The sequence below is a fragment of the Ascidiella aspersa genome, chromosome 4 (genome assembly GCF_963924565.1).
Source record: "Ascidiella aspersa chromosome 4, kaAscAspe10.2, whole genome shotgun sequence".
Classification (NCBI taxonomy): Eukaryota; Metazoa; Chordata; class Ascidiacea; order Phlebobranchia; family Ascidiidae; genus Ascidiella; species Ascidiella aspersa.
Window position 1 is genome coordinate 10,662,774 of NC_139450.1, and position 14,907 is coordinate 10,677,680.

The following is a 14,907-nucleotide window of genomic DNA, read 5'->3' on the forward strand; positions in this document are numbered from 1 at the left end:
GAGGATTTAAAATATTTCCAGTGCAAAACCTGTTATCGCCTTCGATCGGAACGCGAATTCCTGAGCTGTGGTTTTAAATATTCTCATAATTTAATTCTAGTCTACTTTACTTTCTTAAAACAAGCAAACAAGCACTTATCTAAAGAGCTGTGGTTTTCAATCATAGACAAAACGTTTAGGGGGGGATTCATCGGAGATGCTAGAGTAGCCTACATAATGCAAATTATAGGTTTTCGAAGTATAAAGTTTTAACATTTTTCACTTTGCCTTGCCAAAAAAGTATAAATCAGGAGAAACAAAATTGTAAGAAAAAGGAGCATAAAAAAAGCAAATTAGGAGTTGATTTATAGAGTTTAAACTTAAAAACCAGAGAATTTAAAATATAGCTAAACGTTATTTTTTAATGCCTACAACTAAACTTGGACCTGACAACCGATCGACTTCGACACTGATTTAAAGTGACTGGACCTGGATTTGATTTAAACTTGGGGTAAAGGTGAACAGTCTTGAGCAAGTATGATGCTGAAGTTTATATATAAAATCAACAACGGAAAATACAGCGAATAACTTGCGCGAGCGAGCCCTTAAGAAAGTCGTCGCGTCGTCGAAATTACATCGAACTGCATTTCCACAAAATATATTCGCCAATCAGAAATTTGCGTCGGGGGTGAATTCAATTTCAAGCCGGCTGCGGATACAAATAAACAGCAGAGCGCCCTTTGGTATTTACAGCACGTTCGCTCGCAATTTAACAGCGATGCGCCGAGGTCTAAAGGTGTGATGACGTGCAAAAAGTGGCGCGATTTGTACTAGATTGGGATTTGAGTTGCGGAGGTCAGTCGCGAACAACACAAGGAGTGCCTAACTTCGACGATCGAGCAGAAACAGTAAGTAAGAAGTAGAATTCAACCAGGCAAAATAATAAACAACGTGTACTTTTTTGAAAGATGTGCGTTTCAGAAGTTTCCAAAAGTTGGACAGAACTGAAACCAACGCGTTTGCGCTGAGACGGTGTGACATGGTATACGTGGTGTTTAATAACAGGCAACAGTGCTAATGTTTTTAATGCAATAGTAATGCGAAACAAGCACCACATTGGTTCGGTTCCAACTGAGTTTCTAATATTTTACTGTTTTTTTTCGTGGAAAGCAGTTTTCCACCCTTGTCCCTGGGACACAGGGTGGAACAATAGCATATAATAGGCGAGAATTCAGAAAAATTCACCTGCGGGCTATATTAAACTTGCCCCCAAAACTATTTAGTTGCCAATCGCTCACAACGAATATTGGTTGTCAACGTAGATTTTAAATGAATATAGGCTTGATGGCTTTATAACATCAATAAAACAACATTAAAGGTAATTAGGTTCAGGCAATCACGCCTTTGATATTTGTGAGCTGTGGTGGTAAACAAAATATTCGGCGACGTGTCACAAAAAGTGAACTTTTTACCAAGACGATTATAACATACAAAAGACAAATGTTGACATACGCCTCCAGCGTTTGAAATGCGGGTGTGATTTTATAATTTACCTACAAAAATACCTTTTCAAAAGAGCAGTGTTTTTGAGCTTTGGTTAATCTAAACAACAACAACATGGCTCCTAATGCACTTGATCACACAACAACATTAAAATCGCGCAAAAAACAAGAAATAGAAACAAGTCGATAAAAATCAGCAATGGAATAAATTTTCTAGAAAAATAACAACAGAGAGGATACAGCGCAATACAAGCAGGGCTATGTGGAGGATATATGGGCTACGGTGGATAAATTACTTGTTATTTCGCATAGACTGCGTAAAATGAAAGTTTAGTCTGGTGTGCACTTGATGGAAAATCACTGTTTAACTTGAAACGATTTGTTCGTAACTGGCACAAAAACGGCTTGTACATAAATTAAAACGGTATGAGATGTAATTTACAGTTGCTTAAATAGACAACATGGAAAGTTGGAAGTGCGTCGGAAAAGTTGACGTAAGTGATAATTAGGTGGAAAGTCTCGCTTCTTTATTTCGAGTTGCTAACGTGTGTAAGGGGGCGACACGAGCGACAATTTGCGACAGATGCTTTGGCAAAATCTTGTGAGCAAAACGCTCGGCGAATGACAAACAAAAAGGGTCAGCGGTACTTTTCTTAAAGAACAAAGAGCGCTGTATACACATAAAGTAACGCACTAGAACAATTGAGATCGCGAAATGTCAGAAGATCTAGAAAACCGAGCGAGTGTTCATAATGCAATCATACTTTTTCAACGAGGTCGCAAACAGTCGCCGCCATCGCCCTTAACGCTGCACTCGGGGATTGCAAGTGTCCGGAAAAAGAAACGTCGCCCGATCTCCAATCCAATCGCTTTTCTTCGCCGCCGTCAAGTGTTAGAGATCTGGCAGGGATCGTTGACCGTTGACGGGTAGCCCCTTCGATTCAGGGGAGCCCCCTTTGGAGTCGGGAGTCAGGGCTTGTGGAAGCGAGTAAAGCGCTTGGATTCCTCGTGCACCTGCATCTCGTTTGCCTTGAACTCGTTCAGTTCCTTGCGGATCGACGCCTGCGATATAGAAATCAATAAAACTCGCGTTAAAAACGAAGTCACTTGCCAGTCTGAACGCGCCGAATGTTGCTGTAGAACAGTGATTCTCAGCGTTTACGGCTTACGGCACCTCTCAAAAATAATACATAGATTTGTGAAATTTTCGTTGAGCATTTTCTGAAATGTCACTACAAATTGAACTGAAACAACAAAATTAACTCAAAACATGTAGGAAAATGTCGTTTGATATAATGGTCTTTATTCATACACAAGGAGTTGTTTTAAGAAGCTTACAAATTGAACAAAAAATCAGATTCTTAATATTTTTTGGCACCCTTGAGCATAAGAAATGTCACACCAGGGCGCGGCACCCCGGTTGAGAACCACTGCTGTCCCAAGAAGGGAGAAAGGTAGCGTTTTGTGTTTTAAGGTAGAAAAAACATTAGTATATTTGACTAAATGCACGACTCTTTAAGCAAGTGTTTCTCAACCTTTTTATGGCCAATCTGTTCTTTTTTTAGAAAAGACAGAACGGAAAATCATAAAGGAAGTGACTGAAGTTACAAGGAAATCACAAAATAGAGTTGAATTACCCAAAAATACAAACAACCGCCTCGACAATGCCATCTGGCAAGCGTATCAAGTTAATGCTATTGACAGACGTTTAGTTGGCATATTATGTATCGTTTTTAAATTATAGCATCGAAGTAATACAACAATGTTAAATACGCGACGTCTTTATTTTGATTTTCGCGAATACGCTAATAATAATCCAGCAATGTGAACTAAGCGACCAGAGTCACATTCGTTAAAAATGACTGAGTGTCTCTTTTACCGCCACTTTTACTGTTTGATTGATTTCAGTCGGTTGTTAAACATTGCATAATCCTGCGCGTTGAGCTATCTCGTTTAACTACAGCTGAGTGGGGCTAAACAAAAATTGCTTGGCGACGAAAAGCGTGGGAATGTAATCACGTTACAGCGATTGCATATTTCCAGATTGGCGATAGGCGTCGACATAGAATAACGTTAAATCCTAACAGTAAAAAATAAAAATAAAACATTTAACTTGCCAAGAACAGCTTGGTAAGATTCCAGTATTTATTGTATATTTCGTGCACAGGCAAATTTAAATAAGATAATATTTTTTTTCTAAAGGTTTGTAACGATGCTAATCCTATTTTACGAGTTGTCTATAATAACTTTGTTCGATCCAATTAAAAAATATCCCTCAAATGGCGTCTAAAGACTTACATTAAACAGCAATCCTAACTTTGAACGCAAAATAACACAAACCAATAATAACTAAAATACAGCCTTGTGGTTTTGCTTAATAAAGAGCTACCAGATTGCTGTTATTTTTTTAGCTGCCGTTTTATTTGTGTTATTAATTTGGCGATTCCTTGCTAACAAGGTTATATTCAGTACTCTATGCAGAACAAAATGATTGACGGGCAAATGCCAATTGCATACCTTGTCAGCGGGCGTGAGCCTGGTCCAGGGCTTGTCTCCCCTCCTGTCGTAGTTCTGCACCTCGTACACCTCCACGTACTCGTGCCAGTTGATGAGGACCTTTCGTTCCACCAGCTCCTTCACGGTCGGTCGCATCGACAGCTTACGGGTCAACTGACGTTTCACCTGCGTAATTTCGCCAAAGTGTGTTAGTCGCCAAACCTCGGTCGTGAACTTTTTTTTTATATGCAACTTTTATTAACCGACGTTAAATGTATCCTCTATTCAGGTCATAGGCCTAGGGCATTGCAACCTATTTGAAGTGTTGAAGTGTTGAATGCGTAGCACATGACTAATTCATTGGAAGTTAGTAAACATCAAACAAGCAGACTTTTCAGTACTTTTTAAAGAGTTAACAACTTGTAAAAAGTCCTTACGTTCTTATTTCGTGAACCGCAGCAAGTTTTAATTTTTTTACAAAAACAGTTAAACTGCCTAGTAGTACTGGGGGCACAAAGCATCGATCGAGACAAGGGGTTACGAACTTACGAGATAATGCGTCTGGGTCACTGTGATAAACCTGTTTTAAAAGGTCGGGGAATGGCTTGGGCTAGTGATGATAAAAAAGATCTTATTTGAAGAAATCGTTTCAACATGACAGTTGACAAAAAATATCAACGGCGGCACTATTATTTGATGTGACTATTGTTCCTGTGCCGCAAACACAATAGAGCGTCAATACCCTGCTGATGACGCTTGTATTCAACAAATTTGAAAATCTAAATTCATAACTCATTAATAAAAAAAATTACTTCAGTCAGTTATTGTGGTAAGGGCGTAAAAAGTGTCATAAAAGGAACCAGATCAATATAAAGATGAGACACAAAGATGAAATTAAAAGCCAGAAAAGCTTTACAAAAAACACGCTGAGTTGCTTTAATTGGCTATTATCACTTCACCACTGGCACAAAATCAAAATTTGCGGTACTCGCGAAATTTGCGGCACTCTGTGCGTGGGGAATGATTGTCACATGCCGACGTGAGGTCACTAACAACTGTCGAATGTTATTGCATCAGCAAAAACTGAAAGCGGGGTTAATATGTAAGAATGCGTGGGACGCCGCTTTAGTGTATTTGGCACGGATACTTTCGACCTCAAGCGAAGAGTAAGTGAGTAACCACCTGTTCGACTGTCCACACAATTTTATCTGTCTAATTCGATTTATAGTCATCTCATTTACTGTTGTTGTAGAAACGCGCGCTGAAAATGCCGAGACAGTAGTAATTTTTTGCTTCGTCCAAAAAAATTATTAATACAACAAAACTAAACATGTAAAGTAAAATATTAGTATGCCTCCAGCGTATTTCGCAAATACTAGTACACAAAATACCGGCAAAACATATTTCAAAAAAAAGTATTGGATCAATACGTTGGAGCAAAATTGTAAAAAAATTAAGTGTTCTGAATCAAGCCGCAGCGTGCTTTTAGTTAGAAAATTGTCGTTTGTTTTACATGACATACCTTCTCCCTTTCAGTTCGTTTATCTTCCTGCGTTTCGTTTGGTAAAATGTTTCGCTGCTGCAGTTCCTCCTTGGAAGGTCGTTGGCTCAATCGCCTGCACAAAATTTCATGTTAACTGGGAAACATTGCGTACGCAAACTTAAAAACATGTGTTTTGTTTGTCACTTTTGCTCAGAAAGGTTTGAAAGACATTTGATAGACCAAATCGGTAATAGTTATTACTAGCAAGGCACAGAAACAATGGTAATTTGAGAGCAAAATTTCGCGAGACAAACTTACAAACAAGATATTCTGACAAGCACGTAGTTCAACTAATTAGGAGTCTGTGCGCTTGACATTATCATAGTGCGAGATCAAATAAATCGCTTTCACTGACTGACAGTATGTGGCGTAATAAATCTCGCGGTAATGCTCGTTGTCGAGATGTTATCTTACCGAGACAGCTATTCAAAAAACTTTATCCATTTACCTAACCACAAAATATATACATAAACGTTTCAACAGAAATACAACATTATGCGGTGCACATCAAAAGGTTACCCAACAAACGTAAAATCACTGCTATCGATTAGAAACAAATGTGTCCAAGCCAGGAGTTCCTAAAAATAAATCGCCACACTACCACCAAGCACATCGGATTCAGTATCGATCAGCGCTTGTTAGTCTTTAGGGCTTTGGGCATTTTAAGCCAAATCAGCAAGAGCGACGGCGGAAATTACGCGCGTAGTTTTAAAGTCGACGTGCCTTGCTCAGTGTTATGACTGCGGGTCGCGAGTCTATTTCAGAAAACCAGACAGTCAAACGGATTCACCCGTTATTACTACGACCATAAGTGGGCATTATGTTTTAGAAACCCAGAAACGACTTCAAGTGTTGGTAACTCCACAGACAGTCTTCAATTTCGCAACGAAATACGATTTGGATTGAAAACATTGCAGCTAAGAAACTGCAATATAAACCTAATCCCGTTTGACCTTAATACAAATTTATAAATTTGATGCCGAAGATTACAGGTGTTGATAATTCTACAGGCAGGTATTTCAATTTTGCAACGAATTACGATTGGTAATGCAAACAATGCAGTTATGAAACTGCGATATAAACCAAAGAGAGTCGTTTGACATTAATACAAATTTATAAATTTGATGCCTAAGATAACAAAACAACATTAACGCTAACTACAAATGATTGAAAATATGTTATTCTTTTTTTTTGTTGCATTCCAAAACCCTCACCTGGTAAGGTTGTTTTTAAGATTGAACTGCTCCTCTGTGGACTTGGGAGGACTTGTGATGATGTTTCTTTCCTCAAGTTCTTTTTTGTCGGGACGATTGGCGAGTCGCATGGCGAGGGTGTCACGCCTGGCCACCTTGGCCGCAAGACCGCCAACATCTTCATCTAAAAATATATATTTTTTTCGTTTTTTCAAGCGTCAAGATTTTGCTATACCAAGATTAAATTAGATTGTTGCGACAAGTCATAAATCATCAACCATTTTGTAGTCGCACTAAGGTACAAACCAATAATGAATGACATTTGAGGGTCTAAAGTAAACTTAGTTGGCCAACCAAGTACGTATAAAGTATCCTTTAGTTAGGATAAAACTTTCAACATTCAAGTAATGTCTTTGACTTTTTTTAAAAACTTAAAAATGGTGATAAATTGAAGCACCGAGTTGGCAACAGAAGTCATTATATTTATATGCATCTATTGTTCTGTCTTTATATTTTATTTTACAGTATATATTTGTCAAAATTGCTGAGCAAAGTTATTGCAATAAATTTAAATTGTGTAACCATAAATAACAGGATGCTCAGACAGTTTGTATGATTCAGTATCACTCTACTGGCTTATTCATATTAATTCTATCTACCTGTAGGTTCAATCCAGTCACCTTTAAACACTTTTCTTAAAAATTTTGGCAAATGAGGCATGTCAAAGCATGCATTGGCTAGTTCCTTGTACAGCACTTGCGGCAAATAAAATTAAACAATTTCTATAAACTTAATCATACAAACATATAAGGTAAACAAATAACTTAAAAATGCCCAATAAACATAGACAGCTAAAATAGGTTTATCATAATTTGATCTATTGCAAAGCTTCTTGTTTGACTATTACTATACCAATAATATATCGAACTACATCAGAAATTGCATGTTTTCTCTAAAATTCAGTATCATTTCAAAACAACCCAACCAGCAATACTCAAAATATAAATATGGGCCCAACCCTGTTGATAAAACATCTTGCAACTCAACACTTCCTCCAGTCTACTGGTTAAGCAGACAACCCTTTTTCTAGCATGTTAGATTATTTATGCGCATGAAACAACAACAAGACAGCAGCAGTGCCAACATCAGCAAAGTTTGCAACTGAAAGCACAGTGGTCTGACATGAATGGAATGAATGCCTTGAAAACTATTGTTACTATTGGTCGTTGGTTTCTCTGTCTTTCAGGAAACACTGATTCACTTCACACTTCCAATATTCGCGTCATATTTTTTCCCCAAATAACCGAGCCAAAAATTCTGACTTGCGTCGCAACAAAACAAAACAGCATATATAGACATGCAAAGCAATCTGCTTTCAAATTCAGCTAAAACATACAGGTAAACAAGTGGAGCACTAATCTTCAACATGTTTGTGTGCGTGTTTATGACAACCAAAAATATTAATACCACCAATAAATACACAACTGCACTTGTGACACACAACTACACTTTCCATACTAAGTGTGCACAAACTTTATACTGAAGAACTTTACAATTGAAATAAAGCACTAATCAGCAACTAAAAATACTGCAGTGAGATTTACTTTTTTTACTACTTTTTTTTTGCAGGTTGAGCAAAAGTAACAAGTCTAGCATGCAACTTGATTAGGCAGGACCCTACAAAAAGCCCAAAAAGGACCAAAACATCTGTGTGTTTCCACAAGGTATTGATTTAAAGGCACCAATCCAAAGTTTGGGTCATTGATTTTTAACCAAGCATTAGGGGTAATCCAGTTTGCGTGTTATCGATTAGACAACATGGTTTTAAGAAGAAAAAAGTGAATAGAGCATGGCAATTTAAAACCTGTCAAAATTAGTGAAATCAGATTTTATACCAACAGTTATAAAAGTTTCATTTTATCTTTTAAACAAACTTTTAAATAAATTAAGATTTAAATTCAATGGCTTACGATTTGAATTGAAATGCTTAAATTTGACATAGAAGGTTTGCACAATCCAAATAAAACAAATGGGGCATTAGACTTCTATTTGAAGTAAAATTGTTGTAAACAAAAAGTAAAAACACAGTTTATATATAAGGAAATGGTCAGTGTTTAAACATAGCAAAATATCGCGCCACAAGCAAAACAAACTGCAGGATGTGGATCATTGTATATTAAAAAGCAATAAACATCCATCACCATTGTTGCACAGCCCGATAAAATCGTGACACAAGGCAGTAAACACGGCATGTTTGCAGCACAAAAATACCCACCACACTAGAGCTAACACATTCTTTTTATTAGATTTTCAGCACAATTAAAATCTAAAACAATCTGCAGACTGTATGGTGTATATAGAATTTTTCAATTTCATCTATATTATATATCATACTTACCTGTACTTTTTTTCAGTGGACATATTATAATATAGCAAAACAAATGACAAGATTCTCATGCTTTTAACATACCTGCAGTGGATTCAACTAATTAAAAAGGTAAAATGAATAGAGCCCAATAAAAATGCCCTTACCAGAGTCTTCTTCTTCCTCTTGAGGGTCATCTGGGTCGTCTCGGTAAAGGACTGGACCAAGCGAATCCGTATCTGAGTTATCATCATACTGACCGACATCTGCACATGGCTGAGGTTGTGGGACATAGTTGTCGCGAATAAACCTGTATATATAAAAACACATGCAATGCTAGAAACAGCCCAGTTTGTTGCAAGTAGAAAATGTTGTAATTTAATTATATGATTAGACTGTAATCTTTTATAATGTCATTTGTATAAATATTACCTGCTAAAGTAATCCTTATTGTTTAGGGAATGGATTTAAACTGCTGATTCATTTCACCACTTAACTTTAACTAATCCATACTAATATATGGCAAACATTTACATGTACAATTGCTTTGGCAAGATTGCAATATGTACAAAAGTACAAAAAATATCTACCTAATGACTAAAAACCAAAAGCTAAAATGCTTTAAAAGTACAAACAAGCACTGCTTGGGAATGGTGATTAGTATTACTAAGTAAACAAAATCAGTTGCAACTACTTACTTAGGAATATCCATTTGAGTACTGCGCTGAATAATCTCAGCGCTATTGGCAAACATAACAGGACCATTGAGATTGGATTGCTTTGAAGTTGGAACATCTAAACACACAAATTGCACAAAAAATAACATAATCACCGGCTTTATTCAACAGGCATAGAAATAAAAACTTCTATATGAAAAATATTTTGTCTTGAACTGTGTCATTATATTAAGCTAAAAAGGTGCTTTATTTTTTAATACAAGCAACTGCTATTGTACTAGTGGAATACAATTTGGACATTGTCCAATACTGCTAAACAAACAGTGGCATAACTCAAATAGAAATGACAAGTAAACAAACAAAGGCATTTGGAAAATGTGGGCACTCATACAAGACTTTTGGAGGTAAATCCTACTTCTACTTTAGGATGTTCTGTGGACCTGTCAAAATTGCACTCACAAATTTGATAATTAGCTTAAGAGGTATCTACCATTTTGTGGTTTTTGAAACTGGGGTTTGCTGTACTGTGGGGGTGGTGGAGGTGCTGCTTGAGACTGGTTTTGAACATCTATTCCGATGTGTGTGTTTCGCATTTGATCGCTAACCTAAAACAACAAACGACAAAAGATAATTACTCCAGGGATTAGTGGAGGTCACAAGGGTAATCAAATTTCTATTGCTAAAAACAATTTAGTGCATAAATGTAAGGCTGGGTAACATGTTCAGTTTAAAGTGACCTGATTAGAAAAAAGGGCTATTTAATTCTGCATACCTTAAACTTTTCAATGACACAAGAGGAAACAAACCACATATTTTGAATTAATACAAAATTTGATATCATAGCATAGTAATGTACGATGGAACAGCAATGTATGAATAATACATACCTGATCAACGGTCTGTTTGGATGGTTTAGGAAAAGGTTTGGGGGGTGGAGCTCTGACATAATGCCCAGTTGTTGGCCCCGAAGACGGATTCTGCAAAATGTAATTACTTTAAATATACATTTTTGTAATTTTTTTCACGGTAAGAAATTCGCCAATGCTCAGCTTTGCAAGTATAAACAAGATATAATTAATTACAAATTGGTACAGAGAAGCAGAGCTCAATCTTTGTTGACATGGTTGTATAACTATAAATCCATAAAAGTAGGCATTGTTGCTATTAATTGCAGTTGTGTAGCACAAATCTCATAAACTCAAGTTTTTACCAAGTGGTATCAAACATTTGACCGAAAAACAAGTAGTACGAAACAAAAACAAACAGGGGTCAAAGGCAAAAATGATTCAACATAAACCAATCATACCTACTACCTAGTTTAGTTCTAACCAGTTTTTGGGAGATAAATAGATTCTAAAGAATAAGTGGATAATGTATTTTTATAGACATTTTTTTGTGATACACAATGTTTTACTTTTTTTGTCAAACACAATTGTTATGATTAACGGTTTTAAATAGATTGTATTCAAACAGGTATAGTCATGTTAATTTTAGCAATTGATAAAACACTTGATAAATCACTAAATAGCTCACCACATGCGATCTCTTGGCTGCAACAGGACGTTGCATTTGAGGTTCGAATGACTGACCAGGGCCATCTTGAAAATGATATTCAGCATTTCTAAAAAAATGTAAAATTAAAAAAGACCTTGATGCAGGCAAAATTGAGTTTTTTACCTTGAACTTGCTGCAGTTGCTGCTGAGTGTTTTGGTTGGAGTGCTGTTGTTTGTGACGATGTGGAATGTTCAACATCTTTGGATCTACTTGTAGCACCGCTTGCAGGTGGATTGTTCACCGGGGGATGGTTGAAAATATTTCCGGAAATTGCCTTACTGAGGTCTTGTGATAGTCGCGCGGCCAGAGCAGGAGGCATTGATGCAGCGGTGGTATGGGGACCTCGGTAAGGCTCCCCCGAAGCTTCGCGATCTTGTGGTTGCACACTTTCAGGAACCTGACTTGGCTGGGGTGGTTTTGTACCATGTGAGCGTGCCATCGGCTGAGGCGGTGGCATCATTCTTGTTGTTGATGATGCATCGGGTGCTGTGTGACCCTCCCTTGGCCCTTTGCCGATTAATCCCACCGCCACCATTTCATTCCCTCCAGAGTTTCGCATCTGGAAGCGGCCGACGACAGGCTGATCTCGCATGTTGTAGCCATGCTCAGTGGCAATCTGGTATGAGTGTCGGTGAGCAATGTGCTTGGCACCGAACTCGGACTCGCGGGATATCTCATCGGATGGTGATTTACGATGACTGCAGATAAAAGATAAATCATTAAAAAGCCATTTGTTTATGTAAACAAAAAACAGTTATAACAATACAAATGTAATGTTGTTAAATACTTGTGGGTCAGAATAAGGCATTGTTTGATAAATGGTGATTTAGTGAAAATATTTTTAGTGAAATAGCTTTGATACATGGTATTACTAAAACTTATTTATAAAAATGAATTTGTCATTCATGTAACAAAATGTGAAGCCCATACACATAAATTGGATGACGACTGCCAGGCTCATCTGATTGTGAAGCAAGTCGTTTTTTGTTTGTCACTCGCATCGAATGTGAAGAACCCTCTGGTTGTCTGAAGCCTTGTTCAGCAGGAGGCACTGAAAACATTTTAGAACATATTACTACCTATCATCATGCACAATTAAAAACATAGCAATAAATCGCAAACTGTGAAAAACATATGTGTTATCTTGGTTAAAGCAATATATCCCAGAATTACCTGTAACGTCTTGTTTCTTTCCTTTAACTTTATTTCTCCATCTTGATGAAGCCTGTTTCTTGGAGCTGCCGGACTTTTTCTCCTTCTGGCTTTTATCAGATGATGTGTCGGATGCGTTTGATGACACTGAAGCCAAGCGCTCTGGAATGGGACTTGGTGCCTTGTATTGCAGACTTGCAACACCTAAACAGATAACTGGCATTATGCGTTTTAGCTTAAACTGAATTGAATATACATAGAGTGTATGAGATCCTGCAAAAACAAAAGATGTAAAACTGCAGATTAATCTGTAACAATTTATTTAAAAATAAACACACTGTTTTCAGTTTCAAATATGTAAGCCATACAGAGTGAACTGCCTTAAGGTAAACTTGATTGGTTTTACCGGAGTTTCCATTTGTTTCTTGCAGGACACCCTTTTTCATGAGATCCTCTTTGGTGCTGCGGACAGATATTTTTCGTTCCAAAGCTACAATAAACAACACAAATCACTTTTAAGGCATTTATGTTAAGTTTATACTTAGAAAAACACTCCAATACAGAATTGCACAGTAAGCTCTTTAGAATAAAAATAACAGCAATGCTTGTTGTACTTTGTAAAACATGTTCAAAACCTTGTAAAACTTCATTTATATATATGCCATGGCAAATAGTACTTTTATATCAGCTAAAGTATCTGGCAGACATGAATTTGCATGGTAAATATCATAACACATATATCCATGTAACAAAACATTTAGGAGCATATAATGCAGAAGAGATTTGTCAGTAATGATTTAACCTGTTGCTGTTCTTGTGAATTGTTCACTTTTCTTCTTTTTCTTCCACTTCCAAGGTTGAAATATCTTTCTCCAGTTGCTCTGTGCTTTATCTTTCCTATACTTAGGGACATCTTCTGTGCCAATCTCACTGGACGCTTCTACATTATCTAGAACACCATTTTTGTTTTGATAACGAATGAGAAATTTTTGAATCAACAAAATACAACACAGGTATAACCACATATCAAAAACATAAAACGTGATATAAAAACAGGCCCTCGTTGAATATTGGCATCAAGTTGGCCTTGAGCAACCTCGTAGCACATTTTCTCTAAGGTCAGCAAGTTATACAATGGAATGTTACTTTTGCAAATTATCGCATTTAAGGAAATTGCAAAATCCCTTTATTGGCATTACACGTTAGTCGCTCGCCCAATACCCCTTTTTCAACAAAGGTTGTTGCAGACTGCAAAGTAATTAGTCGGTTACCTGTAAAAAAAAACTGTGACGCCACACTACAGGGAGAGCTATATGTCTTTTTCAAAACTTGACACTCATGTATGTACAATTAGGCGCAACCTTACATGGTAAAACATTAAATTTACATATATATCAGTTCCAATCACCAATAAAAACGGCAAAACTGGATATGAATCCAGCTTAGATTCGTATCTGAGGATCTGATATTGTATTTTAAACAAACCTAAACACAACATAAATTTGCAGATAAAAAAACACATGTAGTGTTTGTATATTTTTTGTTTGTTTGTTTTGAAGATCAATTCAAAAATGTACTTCTTACACTGAATTAATCAGTTACTTCCTTCGATCAGCAAAGTTTACAGTTTACTTATAAGTTAAATAAATAATGTGTAAGTACCTAGTTCTGGGTCATTGTTTTCTTCATTATCAACAGTAGAGGTAGTTGGCTTCCTTGGAAGGCTTGACATTGTAATAGGTCAGTATATTCTAAGCTTAAATCGCTCACATGTTTACAAATTTAAGCACTGGCAAATATAATTATAACATGTGTGTATATGTATATGTAGTTCTGTTCTGAAAAAATTATATACGATTAAATTTCACCAAATATTTCTTGTCAAAATAAGGTAGGGCTGCAATGGAAGCTGTGATCTAAAATCTTACCACATTTTCACAACTCGTTTCGTTCCTGTAAAAAAAGGTGATAGGTTTCTAGACCAGCACCCTGCAATGTGTTTTCAAAGAAACAACAAACTACCATTTTACCTATTTTGACAGTATATATAGGATAGTATGGAGCTACCAAGATAAATACACACTTAACAGGTGCATTCACAAAACACTAGACATATTTCTCAACTTGATTGGAAATGTCACTATTATTGGTTTGTATAGGCCTCGAGTACTGAGTACTGACTAATGAAAACTAAGAAAATATTAAAGATACGAACAATATTTGGAAATTTAAAAACAATATATATTTTGGATGTTTCAACAATCCTAGTTAAATTTTATTAGGTGGTAAAATATGAACGTATAACAAGGACATTTATTTATTTTTATATACAAAAACGAAAAAGGCTACACTTTATGCAGAACCTATATAATCAACAAAACTCTTACGCCTTTTAGAGCAAATTTATGGTAACCCGATCTTAAAGAAACTCTGGTAACCTGCCTT

At 36.5% G+C, this 14,907-nt stretch overlaps 1 protein-coding gene across 1 annotated transcript; it reads right to left on the reverse strand.

The window, feature by feature from the left end:
• Positions 1-521: 521 nt before the first annotated feature.
• LOC146147161 (uncharacterized) lies at positions 522-14,260 on the reverse strand. The gene is made up of 15 exons (XM_083387059.1): positions 14,125-14,260; positions 13,265-13,411; positions 12,869-12,952; positions 12,484-12,666; positions 12,241-12,361; positions 11,433-12,008; positions 11,289-11,376; positions 10,643-10,732; positions 10,246-10,360; positions 9,777-9,873; positions 9,246-9,388; positions 6,735-6,897; positions 5,500-5,593; positions 3,999-4,163; positions 522-2,543 (listed from the first exon to the last, which is right to left on the reverse strand). Exons 1-15 carry the CDS (start codon positions 14,192-14,194, stop codon positions 2,451-2,453), a joined length of 2,229 nt encoding a protein of 742 aa, XP_083243185.1. The 5' UTR covers positions 14,195-14,260; the 3' UTR covers positions 522-2,450.
• Positions 14,261-14,907: the final 647 nt, after the last annotated feature.

What these genes read in the sequence shown, in the direction of transcription:
- LOC146147161 (XM_083387059.1), bottom strand. Translation starts at nt 14,194, where the DNA reads ATGTCAAGCCTTCCAAGGAAGCCAACTACCTCTACTGTTGATAATGAA. An exon ending in ATTCACAAGAACAGCAACAG is followed by an intron (nt 12,953 to 13,264) that starts GTTAAATCATTA and finishes TGTTTATTGTAG; the next exon opens with CTTTGGAACGAAAAATATCT. An exon ending in AGAGGAAGAAGAAGACTCTG is followed by an intron (nt 6,898 to 9,245) that starts GTAAGGGCATTT and finishes ATATATTTTTAG; the next exon opens with ATGAAGATGTTGGCGGTCTT.